The 20,099-nt window shown below is 50.2% G+C and overlaps 1 protein-coding gene across 1 annotated transcript in view; it reads right to left on the bottom strand.

Annotated features, from left to right (window-relative positions):
- Nucleotides 1-20,099, bottom strand: part of EPHA8 (EPH receptor A8) — a 101,032-nt gene that overhangs the window by 23,470 nt on the left and 57,463 nt on the right. Inside the window, exons 4-11 of the mRNA XM_073316605.1 lie at nucleotides 18,229-18,564; nucleotides 13,898-14,022; nucleotides 13,549-13,711; nucleotides 11,996-12,092; nucleotides 3,503-3,570; nucleotides 3,067-3,192; nucleotides 1,848-2,033; nucleotides 86-147 (exon numbers count right to left, since the gene is read on the bottom strand). Coding sequence (XP_073172706.1) covers nucleotides 86-147; nucleotides 1,848-2,033; nucleotides 3,067-3,192; nucleotides 3,503-3,570; nucleotides 11,996-12,092; nucleotides 13,549-13,711; nucleotides 13,898-14,022; nucleotides 18,229-18,564 — 1,163 coding nt within the window. The remainder of the gene's footprint in view (nucleotides 1-85; nucleotides 148-1,847; nucleotides 2,034-3,066; nucleotides 3,193-3,502; nucleotides 3,571-11,995; nucleotides 12,093-13,548; nucleotides 13,712-13,897; nucleotides 14,023-18,228; nucleotides 18,565-20,099) is intronic.

Below are 20,099 nucleotides of genomic sequence, written 5' to 3'. Positions count from 1 at the left end.
GTGTGGATCAGCCTGTTCTTCTCCCTCATCAGCCACTCAGCCCTGAGGAATGTGCAATGAATAAAAATACAGAGGAGCTGATTACCTGGAGAAAGGAATCTAGTGAGCCATTCTCCATGTATTCGGTTACAATCATTACTAATTTGCCTGCAGGAGACAAGAGAGGTCAAGTTAATAGAAAAGTCACCTTCCTCTGGGAGCCCTGGTGCCTGCCCAGTGCAGGGAGGGAAGCAAATCCAGGGTCACAGGGACAACCAAGCTGTTCCCACAGCCCTGCAAAGAGGTGGTGAGGTCCCATTCTGATGACGCATGTGAACCACACCAGTGTGTGAATATAGCACTAACACATCCTACTCGGATTCACACATCCAACTCGCACTCACACATCCTACTCGCACGAAAGCATCCTACTCGCATGAATGCATCCAACTCACACTCACACATCCTACTCGCACACACACATCCTACTCACACTTATGCATCCTACTCGCACGAACGCATCCTACTCGCATTCACGCATCCACCTCGCAGTCTCTCTACAGGTGCCATTGTTGTTGTTAAGTCAGTTTCATTGTCTAAATGAAATTTGCATCCCATTACCATAATGCTTTGCATTTCAATGTGCCTTTTAAAACTAAGACTTCACATTACATTACAATTCAATAAGATACGGCCTTTAAAATGAAGGCTAATGGGTAGTGCTTCTCCTAATCCAATAACCCCGATCTCTGGCATTGGGGTGCAGAGCGGAGTGGAGTGAGGGGAGCCACCACATGTGATGTTACAAAGGACCCTGTCAGGCATCCCATTTCACCTCCCTCAAATGAATGGTTGGAAAAGCCCCAACTAACAGCATTCTCCCACCAGTGGTTTGAGCTGCAGCCAGGAATAAACACTTCATTTCGCTAATGACATTAGAAGGGAAAGGGGAAGAGCACCAGTCCTGCGAGTGACAAGCTGTCTCCCTCTCAAGATGCTAATCGGGAATGTCAAAAGGAGAGAACGCTGCTGGGCTGAGGAGCCGGCTCCTAGACTCCAGAGCCTGAATCTAGCAGCAGAGACCCCGGCTCATGGTAGGACTTCATTCTGAGCCTCCTGGCGAGTGGCAATCCAAAGGCACTTTATTATCAGCTCCCAAGAATTCGGTGCTGTATGTGCAGCCCCAGACAATGAAGCCCTCAGAGCAGGTATAGTGAGGGCAGTGTCAGGACAAGCTTCGCCCTCACATTGCCACCTGCCAGTGCCCACCCAGCCCTTCAGCAGGGGCCCTCTAGGAACATGTCTCTTTGGTAGGCCTGCCAACGGGTGCCAAGCCTACCAGTTGTCTCTAATGTAGCACCTGCCTGTTGGGAACTGGTGGGAGCTCCCACCCATGACATGTTTACCCCCATGTTCGGGACACATTTCATATTGGCCCTCTGTGCCCCACCTTCCTAATTCCCTCTGTAGTTCCCACTGGATACTGGAGCCTCCATTCCTGTCCAACACTCTCCGGTAGCATTGCAATAGTCAGTCACGCAGCTGCCGCATTTCACCCCACGGGTGGCTGCATTTCGATGGTGAACAGAGGGATCTCGGCACAGAAGAGTTTGCATTTTGGTTTGTTTTATTGGGGATCCCTGGGGATGAAAGGGGCTAGCAAAGTGCAAGGCCCCATTAGTGAGATATACATTGTGCAACAGCTGGCCAGCCCCTGGGGACCTGATTGTACGGGGGTCTCTGCCAGGCTTGGGAGAGGAAAGCACTTCCTGAGGGCTCTGGCTGTGAGATCAGATTCCCCTTTGTCCCCGTGGTCCTGCACTGACTATGTGACTGCCCTCTCTAATCTGTTGCACCCAGCCACGTACTCCTGGTGACCACACCCTCCAGGTGGATAACATTGGGGTGGTCGAACTGCGCCATGATGCTGGCCTCGCTCAGGAAGTCTCGTCTCTGCTTCTCCGTGTAACCTGCTTTCAAAGCCTTGATGGCCACGGGAAGCTCCCTCTTCCCTGGCACATTCAGGTGGCCATAACACACTTCCCCAGATTCTCCTGCAAAGCAAGAAAAGACAAGGGAAAGGGCTCAGCTTTTCAATTCACTGCAGCTCCCGGGCAGCTCACCAAATCAGCACTCCTTCAGCCACTAAGGCTAAATGGATGTCCAGAGCCAACAGATAGGGGCCTGTTTTCTAGAGCTGATAAAAAGATGCAGCATGGTCCAGTGCTTAGGGAGTCAGGACTCCTGGGTTCTACTTCCTACCACACACTCACCATAAGGAATTATTGCCTGGCTCTGTGCCTCAGAGGCATAAAGACTCTTACCCACCTTTGTGCTTGCATAGCAATGATGAGGTGTGCTAAGCACGTCCTATTATGGGATTTCCAACTTCCCTCAAAACAATGTGGGTACAAAGCCAGGTGAAAAGCAAGAGGAGGGCTGGTTTAGTGAGAATTCCTGACACCTCCCAGCCTGGGGTCCCTGGAAGCTCTGAGCTCTCGTATCCTGGCTGGTTCTGTGCAATTGCCAAGGTACTCAGACTCTGTGCAGCCATTGGATACCATGGGTGTCACCAGCAGCTGACAGCTGGCTCGCTCACCCTCTCTCTTGTGCGCTTGCCTTCCAACCCCCTATTCTCAGCAGATATCACTTTTCAGAAAAAAATCAACATTTTTGCTGAAATGGCTCCAGCATCTTCTCAGCCCGGACATGTACTTTGGGGGTGGAATTCAAGGTAGCAGCATAGGAGACACCCGTGCATGGACAGCCAGAACTTCAGCTGGCGCAAGTCGGTGTCCTTCCATTGGCTGCAGCTGAGCTACACCGATTAACACCAGCTGAGCATCTGGCTCGGGATGGTTCATTTCATACATTAAAAAATTCTGCACATGCTTTTTGTGCTCAGAAAGCTATGGAATGGCTTAAACCCTCACTGAGGATCATCATAACACTCAGCACGAGCTGTATTTATTTAGTCCCTTGAGTCTCCAGAGTACTGCACAAACATTAGCACCATAGCCCATGGGAAGAAATGGGTTTCTGAAGGAAGTTCTAAGGGTGTGAAACGCACAGAGCCAGGGTACTCACCGGACCCAATGACTTTCTCAATTTTAATCCTTGAGGCCTCGATCTCTCGTGTGAACTCGTGCACAGCTTGGCAGGGGTCCTCGTACGTGTGTGGGTCCACGTAGAACTTTGACTCAGGGAACTTCACTGTTAGAGTTCAGTGGGGAAATAAAAAGCGAGGTCATTCCAACAGCAAACAGCAATGCCGCCTGGGAGCCAGAGAGGCGGCAGGAATCCTTAGGGCCACATACAGAGGAGAGATGCCCCAGTCAGTGAGGACCTGCTCTCTGGCACCCAACTCCAGGGAAAGCCAAATTCCCCCTTCAGAACACAGACCTCTCGAGACCTGCCCAAGGGTGCAGATACCCAGAGGGACAAAGAAAGTAGCTGGCCCAAAACTCAGCCCCTGCTGAGAGGCAGAGAACAGCTGACCCCAGACACATCTCCATCTACCTACCCTGGCCATTCTGATAGTGCATCTTCTCCTCATCTGAATCCTGGAAAGCCTTGCTGTAACCACAGTGCCTGCCATGGAGACAGAAGAGGCAGAGGGAAGACTCCTGATCCATCAGTTTTGCCTCCCATCTCACATACACTCAGGCGCGGGTTCCTGGGAAGGGCTGCAAGTGAGCAAGGCGCAGTACCAGAGATTCACCCAGAAGCTGAGCTGGAGCTGACTGCGACTGCTGCACCCCGTCCCCCACTGACAGCAGGGCACACAACAGCTGCACTGCTGATGTTCACCCCCCGCCTCCAGCTTTCAGTTTGCCCAGACCAGGATATCCTGTGTACCACGTCCACAGTTCAACAGCAACCAGCTCAGAGAACACCAGTCCATCCATCCCCCCATCTCACAATGATAATCTGCTCTTCCCTGCTCTGAGTTTGTCCGCTGCACGTGACCTGTAGCCCCATCGCAGTCTGGCAGCCCCTCTGGTCAACCTCGATTTAGGGTCCAGAAAAGGTGTTTTTGTGGCTTCTGTATCTCTAGACCACAAGTTACACAAAACTGCCTAATGGCACTGTCACTGTTGAGCATTTTGAAACATCAGCATTTCATCCCACCCTTGCCAGCCCTCCCATAATCAGCAGTATTTCACATGAATTGGAGCAGACAAAATCAAAGCAGCAGAGTCCTAATATATGAAATCCATGTATTTAACATTTGCAATATCAGTCAATAACAACACATATTTGAATAATAGGGCACATGAGGTGGAGGGCTGAGGGTATAGCATGGATCTTAATTGTCATTTGAGACAGTGACCACTTTTTATTATGTGAAAAATATTCAACAAATCATAGAATCATAGAATATCAGGGTTGGAAGGGACCTCAGGAGGTCATCTAGTCCAATCCCCTGCTCAAAGCAGGACCAATCATAGAATCATAGAAAATCAGGTTTGGAAGGGACCTCAGGAGGTCATCTAGTCCAACCCCCTGCTCAAAGCAGGATCAATCCCCAATTAAATCATCCCAGCCAGGGCTTTGTCAAGCCTGACCTTAAAAACTTCTAAGGAAGGAGATTCTACCACCTCCCTAGGTAACGCATTCCAGTGTTTCACCACCCTCCGAGTGAAAAAGTTTTTCCTAATATCCAACCTAAACCTCCCCCACTGCAACTTGAGACCATTACTCCTTGTCCTGTCCTCTTCTACCACTGAGAATAGTCTAGAACCATCCTCTCTGGAACCACCTCTCAGATAGTTGAAAGCAGCTATCAAATCCCCCCTCATTCTTCTCTTCCATAGACTAAACAATCCCAGTTCCCTCAGCCTCTCCTCATAAGTCATGTGTTCCAGACCCCTAATCATTTTTGTTGCCCTTCGCTGGACTCTCTCCAATTTATCCACATCCTTCTTGTAGTGTGGGGCCCAAAACTGGACACAGTACTCCAGATGAGGCCTCACCAATGTCGAATAGAGGGGGACGATCACGTCCCTCGATCTGCTCGCTATGCCCCTACTTATACATCCCAAAATGCCATTGGCCTTCTTGGCAACAAGGGCACACTGCTGACTCATATCCAGCTTCTCGTCCACTGTCACCCCTAGGTCCTTTTCCGCAGAACTGCTGCCTAGCCATTCGGTCCCTAGTCTGTAGCTGTGCATTGGGTTCTTCCGTCCTAAGTGCAGGACCCTGCACTTATCCTTATTGAACCTCATCAGATTTCTTTTGGCCCAATCCTCCAATTTGTCTAGGGCCCTCTGTATCCTATCCCTGCCCTCTAGCGTATCTACCACTCCTCCCAGTTTAGTATCATCCACAAATTTGCTGAGGGTGCAATCCACACCATCCTCCAGATCATTTATGAAGATATTGAACAAAACCGGCGCCAGGACCGACCCCTGGGGCACTCCGCTTGACGCCGGCTGCCAACTAGACATGGAGCCATTGATCATTACCCGTTGAGCCTGACAATCTAGCCGACTTTCTACCCACCTTATAGTGCATTCATCCAGCCCATACTTCTTTAACTTGCTGACAAGAATACTGTTGGAGACCATGTCAAAAGCTTTGCTAAAGTCAAGAAACAATACATCCACTGCTTTCCCTTCATCCACAGAACCAGTAATCTCATCATAGAAGGCGATTAGATTAGTCAGGCATGACCTTCCCTTGGTGAATTCATGCTGACTGTTCCTGATCACTTTCCTCTCCTCTAAGTGCTTCAGGATTGATTCTTTGAGGACCTGCTCCATGATTTTTCCGGGGACTGAGGTGAGGCTGACTGGCCTGTAGTTCCCAGGATCCTCCTTCTTCCCTTTTTTAAAGATTGGCACTACATTAGTCTTTTTCCAGTCATCCGGGACTTCCCCCGTTCGCCATGAGTTTTCAAAGATAATGGCCAATGGCTCTGCAATCACAGCCGCCAATTCCTTTAGCACTCTTGGATGCAACGCGTCCGGCCCCATGGACTTGTGCATGTCCAGCTTTTCTAAATATTCCCTAACCACTTCTTTCTCCACAGAGGGCTGGCCACCTACTCCCCATGCTGTGATGCCCAGCGCAGCAGTCTGGGAGCTGACCTTGTTAGTGAAGACAGAGGCAAAAAAAGCATTGAGTACATTAGCTTTTTCCACATCCTCTGTCACTAGGTTGCCTCCCTCATTCATTAAGGGGCCCACACTTTCCTTGGCTTTCTTCTTGTTGCCAACATACCTGAAGAAACCCTTCTTGTTACTCCTGACATCTCTCACTAGCTGCTGCTCCAGGTGCGATTTGGCCCTCCTGATTTCATTCCTACATGCCCGAGCAATATTTTTATACTCTTCCCTGGTCATATGTCCAATCTTCCACTTCTTGTAAGCTTCTTTTTTATGTTTAAGATCCGCTAGGATTTCACCATTGAGCCAAGCTGGTCGCCTGCCATATTTACTATTCTTTCGACACATTGGGATGGTTTGTCCCTGTAACCTCAACAGGGATTCCTTGAAATACAGCCAGCTCTCCTGGACTCCTTTCCCCTTCATGTTAGTCCCCCAGGGGATCCTACCCATCCGTTCCCTGAGGGAGTCAAAGTCTACTTTCCTGAAGTCCAGGGTCCGTATCCTGCTGCTTACCTTTCTTCCCTGTGTCAGGATCCTGAACTCAACCAACTCATGGTCACTACCTCCCAGATTCCCATCCACTTTTGCTTCCCCTACTAATTCTTCCCGGTTTGTGAGCAGCAGGTCAAGAAAAGCTCCCCCCCTAGTTGGCTCCTCTAGCACTTGCACCAGGAAATTGTCCCCTATGCTTTCCAAAAACTTCCTGGATTGTCTATGCACCGCTGTAGTGCTCTCCCAGCAGACGTCAGGAAAATTAAAGTCCCCCATGAGAACCAGGGCGTGCGATCTAGTAGCTTCTGCGAGCTGCCGGAAGAAAGCCTCATCCACCTCATCCCCCTGGTCCGGTGGTCTATAGCAGACTCCCACCACTACATCACTCTTGTTGCTCACACTTCTAAACTTAATCCAGAGACATTCAGGTTTTTCTGCAGTTTCATACCAGAACTCTGAGCAGTCATACTGCTCCCTTACATACAGTGCTACTCCCCCACCTTTTCTGCCCTTCCTGTCCTTCCTGAACAGTTTATAACCATCCATGACAGTACTCCAGTCATGTGAGTTATCCCACCAAGTCTGTTATTCCAGTCATGTCATAATTCCTTGACATCACCAGGACCTCTAGTTCTCCCTGCTTGTTTCCAAGGCTTTGTGCATTCGTATATAAGCACTTGAGATAACCTGCTGATCGCCCCTCATTCTCAGTATGAGGCAGGAGCCCTCCCCTCACAGACATTCCTGCCTGTGCTTCCTCCTGGTATCCCGCTTTCCCACTTACCTCAGGGCTTTGGTCTCCTTCCCCCGGTGAACCTAGTTTAAAGCCCTCCTCACTAGGTTAGCCAGCCTGCTCGCAAAGATGCTCTTCCCTCTCTTCGTAAGGTGGAGCCCGTCTCTGCCCAGCACTCCTTCTTCATGGAAGACCATCCCATGGTCAAAGAATCCAAAGCCTTCTCTCCGACACCACCTGCGTAGCCATTTGTTGACTTCCACGATTCGACGGTCCCTACCCAGGCTTTTTCCTTCCACGGGGAGAATGGACAAGAACACCACTTGCGCCTGAAACTCCTTTATCGTTCTTCCCAGAGCCACGTAGTCCGCAGTGATCCGCTCAAGGTCATTCTTGGCACTATCATTGGTGCCCATGTGGAGAAGCAGGAAGGGGTAGCGATCCGAGGGCTTGATGAGTCTCGGCAGTCTCTCCGTCACATCGCGAATCTTAGCCCCCAGCAAGCAGCAGACTTCTAGGTTTTCCCGGTCAGGGAGGCAGATAGATGACTCAGTCCCCCGGAGGAGAGAGTCCCCGACCACCACCACCCGCCTCCTTCTCTTGGGAGTGGTGGTCGTGGAACCCGCCATCTCAGGACAGTGCATCTCATGCCTTCCAACCAGCGGAGTCTCCTTCTGCTTTCTCCCCCCAGACGTATCATCTGGTCCACTCTCCGCAATGGTACCTGTGGAGAGAACATGAAAGCGGTTAGTTACCTGTGTCCACGTTGCTGGAACCCGGACATTCCCCCTTCTTCTTCTGGAGGTCACATGTTGCCAAGCTTCTTCACTGGCCTCTTGGCTCTGCTGTGCAACCTGCTCAATCCCCAACTAAATCATCCCAGCCAGGGCTTTGCCAAGCCTGACCTTAAAAATATCTAAGGAAGGAGATTCCACCACCTCCCTAGGTAATGCATTCCAGTGTTTCACCACCCTCCTAGTGAAAAAGTTTTTCCTAATATCCAACCTAAACCTCCCCCACTGCAACTTGAAACCATTACTCCTTGTTCTGTCATCGAATTTGTCTAGGTCCCTCTGTATCCTATCCCTACCCTCCAGCGTATCTACCTCTCCTCCCAGTTTAGTGTCATCTGCAAACTTGCTGAGGGTGTAATCCACACCATCCTCCAGATCATTTATGAAGATACTGAGCAGAACCCGCCTGAGGACCGACCCTTGGGGCACTCCACTTGATACCAGCTGCCAACTAGACGTGGAGCCATTGATTACTACCCGTTGAGCCTGACAATCTAGCCAGCTTTCTATCCAACTTATAGTCCATTCATCCAGCCCATACTTCTTTAACTTGCTGGCAAGAATACTGTGCAAGACCGTGTAAAAACTTTGCTAAAGTCAAGGAACAACACGTCCACTGCTTTCCCTTCATCCACAGAGCCAGTTATCTCGTCATAGACAGCAATTAGATTAGTGAAACATGACTTGCCCTTGGTGAATCTATGCTGACTGTTCCTGATCACTTTCCTCTCCTCTAAGTGCTTCAAAATTGATTCCTTGAGGACCTGCTCCATGATTTTTCCAGGGACTGAGGTGAGGCTGACTAGCCTGTAGTTCCCAGGATCCTCCTCCTTCCCTTTTTTAAAAAATGGGCACTACATTAGCCTTTTTCCAGTCGTCCGGGACTTTCCCCGATCGCCATGAGTTTTCAAAGATAATGGCCAATGGCTCTGCAATCACATCCGCCAACTCCTTTAGCACTCTTGGATGCAGCGCATCCGGCCCCATGGACTTGTGCTCGTCCAGCTTTTCTAAATAGTCCCGAACCACTTCTTTCTCCACAGAGGGCTGGACTATAGACACCATAAACGTGTCTATTCAGCAAAATGGTAAATATAATAATAATTGTAACCAAATACTTCATTATGGAGACATTATAAATGATTACTGGTGTTCTGTCTCATTCCAACAACAGCGGAGTGTCCCAACATGAGTAATACAGGTCACTACTTGTCATCCCTGTTTTCATCTGCAAATGCTGATTTTGTCAGGTCACTACTCACTCCACACCTCCAGAGCATGTTCAGAATATGGTTCCTGGCAATCTGGCTCATAGATTACAAGGTCCATTACCCTCGATTAACTTCAAAATATCTGTGCGCCATTGTCTGGTACAGTTTTTGAAAATGGAGACTTGGAACTATCATCGCGTATCCATCCATCCATACTGCAGTGGATCCAGCGGTGGGGCAGCTAGATCCAAAGCACCTGAATATGTCCTCATTTGACATTTCCTATAAGTGCTTCGCTTGGTGGTGGTAAGGAGCCGAGCTTTGGTTTTGATATGGTACCTTTGCCAATTTTCGCTGCCCATGATTTCTGCCATGCTTCTAACATGGGGCCCAGTTTGATTGTCTGTAGCATCCAGCCAGGAATTGGGTGCCTATCCAGCGTCAGCAGGCACTGGTGTCACCCAGCAGAGAGAGGGAGGACCCAGCTTGCAGAATTTTCAACAGAGTCATTCTGATGAGGCCAAAATAGGAAGCTACTGTATCACAGCCTGAGCACACGGACAGCGCACAGGCCTGGTGCAATGTTCCGGTGCTGCTCTGCTGTAGCATGGATGTCTATTACAGCTCTCTCTTGGACTCTGGGTTCCATAATCACTAAATATGTTAGGCTCTGTTCAAGGTAATGATGCAAGAGTAAGAGAAATACATCAATGTCATCTGATAATACCGACTTTTCCACCACTTTCTCTTTTGCAACCATCACTGTTTGATGTCTGAGGATGTTCTTTGCTTCCTCATGCGAGGTGACCATATCTCCTCTGTTGACCTCCGCACCCCCCTGGTTTATTTCAGCTCAGGTGTTTTCTCTGCCTTTAATAATTCTGCTCAAATGATGTCAAACAAACTCTTTATTTTCATTAACTGTCAAGACAACTTTCTGCGGAGGTACCTATGCATTTGTCCTTAAATGATGCTTCTGTAGCTGTGCTCGATTTTGTGACTCTCACTGTGCTGAAGGATTTGCACGTGTCCGAGACAAAGTATACATCACCTGCTGCTAGCTCGTGTTCAGTATAGATTCTGAAATTTGTCACAAAGCCCTTGATGATACCACGTGCTGGCAAGTGTATGGCAGAACTGTCAGTGACTGTGCAGAGGACTTCTTAGGAAGGATGTCTAGCTGACACCTCTGTCTGCAGCTGCTTCTTTAGCTTAGATTTAGCCTCGGCAATCCTGTCACCAGAGGCAGCGAACGCTGATGTCGGTACAGGAACCAATCACCTGTCAAAATATTCTTGATGTCAACCTCTCATGAACTTGCTTGTAGGCCTATCACTCTTCCATAGATAAGCTCAGTGTCAAATATCTTTGTTGGCCCAACCTGTGCATGCTTTTCGCACTGCCAGCGTCTCTGCTCTCCTTGGTATTGTGTCACAGAACCTGAGGGAGGGCCAGCAATGTTCAAATTCACGCATTTGGAAAATTCCAGCTGTAAGTGAGTTGTCTACATTGATGGTTGTGCTACTCTACCACTGTCAATATTTACTAATGCCTCTGAGAGCCTAGTGGCGTTTAAGGGATCAATGCACAGGTCTAGCTTCTTACTTATGGCTTCTCTGTATATTACATCTGCAGCAATCCTCGACTTCATTTTGCCTGTGTGGATCTCCTGTATTGTGTTTGGTGTGTGGTGAGTGTTTGGTTTATAATTGATTAATGTCTATAATTGTCCAGTATTTGAAAATTAATTCGCATGAGTGAAGATGTAAGAATTTGTTGTGAGCATGCTCAGAGAGTACAGGAAGAAAATACCTTGAGTCTCAGTTTGGGGGAGGAGGGCGTTTGCTAGAAAGGTACACAGCTAGTACAAACTCTAATACAGACATCACATATGTACCTCCTAGCTCCATCACCAAACATTAGTGTGCAGTTTTCATTAAAAATATTTGAACTTCAATGAAAATGCTTTCACTGCCACCTGGCTCATATTTCAAAATGCTCAATAGTGACAAGGTATCATCAGGCAGTTTCTTTGAACTTAGGGTCTTGAGATTCAGAATCCACAAAAAAAACCTTACACCAGGCGTAGTCAATTATTTTTTGTCAAGGTCCAAATGTCTTGGCCAAGGTATAGTCACAGTCCAGATTCTAGAGAAAGTAATAAACAAGCCAATAATGATAATAAATAAATGAAAAGATTTCAGGGGATGTTCAAAAGTGCCTGGCGGTCCAGATTTGGCTTAGTGGTCCGGATTTGGCCCGTGGTCTGCCTGTTGACTGACTATCCCTGCTTTATACTGACACTAAAACCCGGTCCTAGCAAGGTGCTACCAGACTATTGCTTTCCCAACAGGCCTATTTCAGATCAGCTCCAGGTCCCCCTTCTCCTGTGTCACACTCCTGAGGTGACCAGGAGCCCTGTTCTTGTCTATCTGATCTAACTCTCCCCAGGACCACTCTGGTCTCTTAGATCATTTCCTTGGTTTGCTTCCTGCTCCCTGCCATTCTGTCTCCACCACCGCTGCTCTCAACGATGCTCCACTCCCTGTCAGGCAGACCGAACAGAATCCCCAGGTGTGGCGCTAAGGCAGCCTCTTGCCCTAGCTCTAGGGGGAGCCAACATGAAGTGTCTTTGAGTTCAGCATGCAGTAACCTCTGCGGGTCTCCTACCTCTTCTTGCAGATCAGAACCACCAGCAGGATTACAAGGCCAGTTATCAGGGTCAGGCAGATCCAGATGATTGTCATGGTGTCATATCTGAGAGCTACTGGAAGAGAAACATCACAGAAGGGGAACTCAAGGGGCATGTGCTTGGTGTGAGGCACCCACTAACCCAGCCTCTGTAAACCTACATTCCATAATATATAACACTCTGCCCCATTGCCAGACCTTCCACTGAGGATCTTGATGGGAAAGGAATTAATCTTCCTGACCCCCTATGTAGGGACCTCTTTGCAGATGGGGAAACTGAGGCATGGACCTAGACTGGGCAGTGTGGCACAGCAAACGTGTGGCAAAGGTGAGTGCAGAACCCGGCAGTGCTGGCTGCCACTTCCTTGCGCTAATCATTGCAATGGCATTTCTCAGGGCGTGAGGAGCCCTGGGAGAATTGTTCCCTCTGTCTGACAGTTGCAGTGTCGCTCCTCCCCACAGAGCGACTCGGCAATTCCTGCAGGGAGCAGCAAGCATTGCAAAGCCCTGCCCGGGTTCCCATGCTCTCACCAGGTCGCTAGGATTTCTGGGGGCACGTCCCGTGGTTCTTTGTGCTGCAGTAAATTGGGACGCTCTGTGAGTCTTTCCCAGTGCATTGTGGGAGTACTTGTCTATCCTTCTGGGCACACGGCAGGATTGTGGGAAAGCCCTGGAGGATGTCACACCGCAGTGATTTCACCTGCATCCTCACTGCAAAGAGCAATCACACTTCGGGAGGCCACTCGTCCGATTTGAAGCCAGATAGTCCTGGTTTTGTGGAGCACTGGCCCTGTCCGGGAGAGACGCAGCACCACACATGACTTTGTCCAGGGAAAATGAGAGGAGAGAGGAAGAAACTGTGGATACAGGAGGACACTGGTGGGAACAGGGGTGGGGGCAGCATCTCCGTGCAGAGTGACTCAGCCAGGGCCCACACAGATGGGCAGGTGGATGCAGGCAGGGGAGGGGGGAAGTCCTGTATTCTTGGGATGTGTCAGTGGCCACCCGAAGGTCAGAGGGGTTTGTGTGCGGATGGTGGGCAGGGTTCGAAGCAACGCCCAGCTAAGAGCTGGGCTAGCTCTGCAGGGAAGGCAGACCCAATGAGGTCTCTTCTGCCTTTCTCCTAGTCTACAGTGTAGTGTCCCAGGCCCTTGCCCCCCGAGCTTTCCCTCCCCATCTCACACCTGCTTACACTATCATGTGCCACTATCCATTTCCAGCTGCTCATAATCCCCCAAGCAAACCCCTCCACCCAGATGCCAGCTGCTGCACCAACATCAGTGCCTGGCACTCCCAGCCTGGCTTCCAGGTCAGCAGAACCACCACTCCCTTCTGACTCAGCCCTCACCTCCCCGTTCCCTTACTCCTCTCCCTTCAGCCACCGACTGACTGTGCAGCGGATCCCACTCCGGCCGAAGTCAAAAGCAAACAGCCCCCTGACCAAGTGCTGTGCGTCTGGGTGTGCACTTTAACCCTCGTGCCCAGGCACGCACTTCCGCTCTCTCCCCGACCTCATCCTCTCGTGCACTCACTTGCTTTCCCGGTCTCCACCTCCACCATCTGGCTGAACCTCCCACAGCCGGCAGAGGTCCGCGCCCGAACCTGGAAGATGTAGCGCGTTGCAGGCTTGAGCCCAGAGACAGTCGCACTTGTGCCTTTGGATTTTAGAGTGGAGTAACTCTGCATTTCCTTGTCCTGTTGGAGAGCAAGGCAAAGATCTCACTGAGAGAGTGCAGGGCCTGGGGAGGAGCCTGGAAGTCACTCTCTCTATGTGTCTGGCTGTTAACAGTAATTACACCATGCAAACAGTAGCCTAAACTATAACCCTGGCTTAATGCACCATGGCCAGGCTGCGGGGCTGGGCCAGCAAATTGCTGTTACCTTCTCGTAGTACTTGACCTCGTACTCCAGGATGATGCCGTTGGGTTGGTCTGGCTCATGCCACAGCAGCGTAACGCTGTTCTGACCCGTGCTCTCCTGGCGAAGCACCACCACCTGGGACGGGGCTGAGAATGAAGACGACAGAACATCAGAAAGTGGACTTGTCTCCAGTGACAGATCGAGCCATGCTGCAGCCTGGGAATCCAAGCATCTGGATCCCTGGATCTCTGGAACTTCCAGAGCCTGTTCGGAGTCCAGCCATTGCCCCAATCTTGGGGTCTCTAGGCACACGCTCAGAGGGCAGCCCAGCTGTCTAGCACCTTCCCCGAGAGCAGGACCTCGCTGTCCAGTTGCCCAGGGCCCCGGCACAGCACTGACCCGTCTGACTGCCCCACACTAAAGCACAATCTGTCCCAGAACTTCATTCTGTTTCCTAGCAAGGAGGGGCAGCAACCTCCTGCTGTCCCAGGCCATGGGTGCTGCTCTCTCTGTTTTGGGTTCACAAAGGTAGAGCAGATTCACAAACCTTTCTTGTCAATGGGGCCTCAGTTACACCCTTGCCAGCCCACGGCACCAGAGTGCAGAAGAGTCTGTCTAGCTAATCATCAGCCAGGCCAGGCTATGTGCCAGGGGCAGGAAGAGCCCCCCACCTGCACAGCTGGCATCCTCGGGCCCCAGGCACACTCCTTGCTGCTGCCTATCTTTTCACTCCATCATTGTGGATGGATGTAGGGAGGCACAATGGAACATGCCACTGTCACAAGGAGAGAGGGTACCAATGAAAGACTCCAGTGTCATTGTGGGTGGATGGACCGTTCTGATCATCCTGTCTGACCTCGATAGCCCAGGCCAGAGACCCCATCCAGCCCAGAGCACTGAGATAAGAGATGCCCACTCTCGATCTAAAGACCCCAAATGACAGAGAATCCACCACATCCCTAGGCAAGCTGTTCCTGTGGTTAATTAACCCATTTCCACTTTAATGTATCTCGCTTCACCTTCCAGATGCCGGACCTTGCTGTGCCTTGGCCGGCTAGATTACGGGGCCCCCCCCTCACAGGAATCTTCTCCCGGAGGAGAGGCTTGCACAAGGATCAAGAGACAATGTGTTACAGTGGGTGCCTGGGAACAATGATAACGCACTACCCCTGGTTATGCTGGGTTATTAGAAGAGCGATAATGGAATATTCCATTTTTTCAGTTGGTGGGGGGCAACAATAATGGAATACCCCATTGTTTTGTTGGGTGGATGGGTGGGTAGCAATAGAATATGCCATTTTTGGGGGCAGCAATAATGGAATGCCCTATTGGTGTGCCAGGTGGGAGGATCGGTAATCATAATGGAATATTCCAGTTTTCTGGTGGGGGGGGGTGAGCAGTAACATTACACATACACCCCCTCAGTGCTGTGGTGTGCAGCTGCAGGGGAGCTGCATTCGTGTTTTAGCTATGGACCAGGATGCATCATAACACTGGCTACCCAAGAGGTCTGGCCGCCTTATGGCCTGTGCCCCCAGCAAGCACTGTCCCATGGCATCACTACAAAGGCTGGCGGACTGAGATCAAACAAAGGGAAACTTTCTTGTCTCCCTGGACCTGCCTGTGGGATTCCCTGCCTCAGGCTTTCAGCAGACAGATAAAAGGGCCAGAGAACTGCATGATGATCAGCATTAACACTGTAACTGTGCAGGCTCCGAGTGGGGGCCAGGAAGGGATAGTTCACCCACCTATAGCATTGCACGACTGGCTGGTTTATTACAAGGAAAGGGTCTTGCTATTTTCTAAAGCCTCAACTTGCAGCCCTGCTGGAGGCAGAATACAGGAGAAGATGGGGCCTGTGGGGTTTGGGCATGGAAATGGTAACTCCAGGTAGCACTGGCTGCCCCGTTCCTGTGCAGACAAGGTGCTGTTGTTTTTACCGCACTGCAGCTAAGGGAGGTCAAGCCCAGGTGGTGTGTACAGGGCCTCAACTAGCCACAGTCTGCTGGGCTGCAGTACATTTCGCATGTTTCGACAGGGCTGCTTGGTGCCTCTTGCTCTAATGCACACACAAAGATCGCATCTGTGCAGATAATGCCTTTGTCAAAGCTCCTGGGGACACTCCCCACATGTTTCTTCCTGGCCACAAGGGTGACGCTAGGGATCAGCCTATGAGCTGCCCAACTCCCAGCTTTTGTGCCGCCACCACTGGATTGGGTTAGAACAAAGTATAGTTAAAACAGCACAGAAACTATGTGTAGACAGGCCTCGGGGAACACTGACCCGGAACAAACATTCAGGGAGCATCCAGACTGGCCCATGTGACCATATGAACTAACTGGAAGCGATGCAAGGTCAGAATCCCTAGCAAAGACAGAGGCCAGTGGGAAGGTGACCCAGGCCCAGAAAGCCCTGCTGGGCGCAACAGAAGGGAATACAAGTTAAAGCAATCCCTATGGGCAGAGAGAGCACTGAGGCTCCGCACTCCACAGCAATCCCTGGCACTCCTGAACTCCAGGGATTGGTGAGATTCCCCGAAGAGCTCAGTAAAGATTGATTGAATGGGCCTAGCCAGTCCAGGGAGTATGGTCTATCCGACACAGTCCCCAGCTGGCCCCTCTCCGGAGGAGAAATCTCTGCAACAACACACACTGCACTTCCCAACAGCAGGTCAAAGCGCAGGGTGCAGAGCAGGAGAGAGAATCCACTCCCAGCTCACATGAACTGACCTAAAAAACAGCACTGAGATTCTGATTTCTGCACATTCAAATGGGAGCCGACTCCGCCCTCCTGCTCTGAGTGGTGGAGCTGTCGGGATGACTGAGAACGACTATTGACTATCGCACTGAGCACGGCTCTCCGCTTTGCAGGTTGGTGCCTCTTTTACATTGAGTGTCCCTTTAAACACCTCCAGCCACACGGCTAAACTTCTGTTCTTTCCAGCCTGCCTGTTTCTGCTGCTCCCAGCTGCACCTGTTCAGCATGTCACATTCTACGAGACAAGCTAACTAGGGAGCATTCAATATCTGTCTATGCAGCCAGCCATTGCAGGCATTTAGTGCCTGTCCCCTTAGCATGGGTGTGATACCACTGGGGCAGGGCCGGCAGGAGGGGCAGGGGAAGGGCGGATGTCCTCCGGGGGGCGGGGGTGGGGTCAGTTGGGAGCCTGGGCAGCTGCAGGAGACAGTTTGCAATAAAAGGCCTTGTTCCCCTCACTTATTGTGAGCTGACCCAGGCAACTCCTTTGACTTCTCTGGAGTTATTCCCAATTGACACTTGTACAGGAGAGCAGAATGAGCCCTGGTTTACACTACCCATGTACATCAGTATAACAATGTCGTTCGGAGGTGTGGATCTCTGAACGAGGTAGTTGTACCGATCTAACCCTGGGGCTATGTAGATGGGAGGGCTTCCCTCAGGGAGGTGCTGTACTTGTGCCGATGGGAACTCTCTGTCGGCGTAGGTAGCATCTCCACCAAGCACTACAGCAGTGCTGTCAGTGTAGGCAAGCCCTGAGGCTCCTCATCATGTAATGCTCCCTGTGCTTGTTTCCAACTGGGGAGCACAGCTGGAAGAGCCAGTCCCTGCACTGGAGATGGGCCCCAAGGTCCTGCTCTGAGCCAAAGTGGGGAACGGCTTCCTGCGGAAAGAGGCTGTTTCTCAGCAAGAGATTGGAAAAGACAAGATATGCATGAGAGAGACTTTCCCCAGCAAACAACACAGGCACCTGCTAGCTGCTGGCCCTTGTGTGAGATGGGAAAGGAGCACTAGATGGAGCATGAACTTTTTCATGGTCCTTTGGGAAGGGAGGTGAGGAGCAGGCCGGGGGGGTTCATGCTCCACTTAGTGTTCCTTGTCAATAAACAAATGTCCGGTGTGCCCCCGGCCTCCTGTGGAAACGGCGCAGCCCAGCGTGAGGCCACAGCTGAACGGCCAGGGTGTTGAGGCCGTGGCAATGAAGCAGAATGTGAGGGGCTGAAAGCGAACTGAAGAAGATTAATTCCCCGCTCGCTCAAAGCATGTGTCTGCGGATGGTGGTTCAGCGGTGAGCCCCAGACAGCTCCGTCTCCCCAGTGCCGGTACCACACCGGCTGAGGCCACAAGGGCCATTTCTCACAGATGCCTGAGTAGGAGCTACCATGACAAGCCAGCATTTGTCACAGGCCCCACACACAGTGACTGTGGCTTATTCCCCTTCTGAGCGCAGGAAAAGCAGGGCTGACTCAGATCCCTCGGGGGGCCTTTAGGTAAACGCTGACCCCCCTTGGAAGAAGGTCCAGCTGGACCCAGTGGGGAGCTGTTCACATCAGTTGCCATGGGCCAAGCCTCCTGGGGGTATCTGCTCCTCCTACCTGCCTGGTTCGTGGTGATGTTGACAACGGCAAATCTCTTGGGCTCCAGGCTGAGGTTGGACACGCCATTGACAGCCTCCACCGAGAAGGAGTAGTTCATGTGGGCCATAAGGTTGGCCACGGTGAGGGCAGCCTGTGCCAGGCTCATCTGCTGGGGAACAAAGCGGATCCCGCTGCCGCACGCCTCGCACTGGCCCAGGTCCCATGTGCAGCGTCTGCAGACCACGTTATAGGTGATATCAGTGCGCCCCCCCTTGTCCAGGGGCGGAGCCCACTCCAGTGTCACCAAGGTGCCATTCACACTGGAGACCAGGTTCACAGGAGCAGAGGGGGGCCCTGGAAAGGAAGCAGAGATTCATCAAGATTGGTGGGGTGTTGTGCTCGGAGTTGGGGGGGGCAGGCCGAGAGAAAAGCTCATGGAAGGTGATGTGATCCATGGGAGAGAACAGAGTGATACTGGCTGACTAGAGGATGACTGACATGCTCTGGGTGTATGTTTGGGGGGGAGGAAATAACACAGCTTAGATACAGGCTGACCTGAGGGTGCCATGCCCTGGGTGTGTGTGTGGGGTGAAGGAAATAACAGATCCTAGGTACAGGCTGATCTGAAGGTGACATGCAGTGTGAGAACCTGACGAGAATAGGATTGTTGATAAATTGCACAGTCAATTGCTTGACAATACGTTGGTTTATTACGAAACATACTCAAGAGACTAAATGACCAGTGTGTCAGGTTTATTAATCTGGTACAGGAAAGGGCTCTATAAAATACCTGTCTCCAAAGAGCAGCCCTATGCAGCGATGTTACATTCACCTCACGCAGAAGGTGCACTCCCCAAGTCACACATCCTAGCTGGTATTATTTATATGATGATGTTACAAGTTACATGCCACTACAGCCTAAGCCAGCAGTTTGTCCCACTTCCCTAACTTGCTGTTCTGTTCCTTCCTTAGCTTTGTTTTGTATACTAGCTTTCCAGGTACTGGTCCGTGAAGGTACTTCCCTAGCTGGGACTAAGACATAGAACGAATTGACGTTTCTGGATTTTGACAAGTTTCCTGTCTGCTTTTGCCAAATGCTTACTTCAGCAAATGCAAGGAGTTATGGGATACTTAGCATAAGTGAACAGGATTACTGTATAGGCTGGTTTGGGCTTTATCACTGTTACAATATTTGTGCTTTATGTTATTGCTCTGTGCACACTAATATACATATATGTATGGTGCAGATAATACATTTTATTACTATGATATATATTTATACGCTAGCCAGCATATATTACTTAACAGGCCCCCCACTTATTGCCTTGATAATTGTTATAGTCAAGGCCACATCTTTGCCAAATGGATGTATGAATTAGTGGTGAGGGCCTTTATATGTGATTTAAAGTGTTTTAACAAACTCCATAAGTGGCAATAGATAATTATCACAGCTAAAACTAATACACCTTGTAACACAAGCAAAGTCTTAAATGCAACCTCTATCCAGCTGTGGGAAAACAGTATTTTAAGATCCCCATCATGAATAAAAAGTTATTCAAGGCTTGTTCTGCCTTGTGCATGTCACTGTTAATCTGAATGTGTGTGGTTTCGTCTAGTAATGTTTTTAAATTTAAAGTGATTAATAAGCACATTAAAACTGGTAGGTAAATTTTAACTTCATTCCAGTATTTGGGCTCACTTCGGATTCATTTTGAAAACTGGGATAGGAATTATTATAGTGTGTTCCACAGCGCTATGTACATGAGGGGTAAAACAGAAATGTGGAGTAGTGACTTTATAAGTGAGGCCTCCATGTATAAACTTCTTGTAATTAGTTACTACACAGTACTGTCCATCCATGTTATAGGTTACCCTTCCTGCTGGTTAGC

The sequence above is a fragment of the Lepidochelys kempii genome, chromosome 18, assembly GCF_965140285.1.
Source record: "Lepidochelys kempii isolate rLepKem1 chromosome 18, rLepKem1.hap1, whole genome shotgun sequence".
Taxonomy (NCBI): Eukaryota; Metazoa; Chordata; order Testudines; family Cheloniidae; genus Lepidochelys; species Lepidochelys kempii.
The sequence above is the reverse complement of the archived record's forward strand: the minus strand, read 5'-3'. Positions and strand labels throughout refer to the sequence as shown.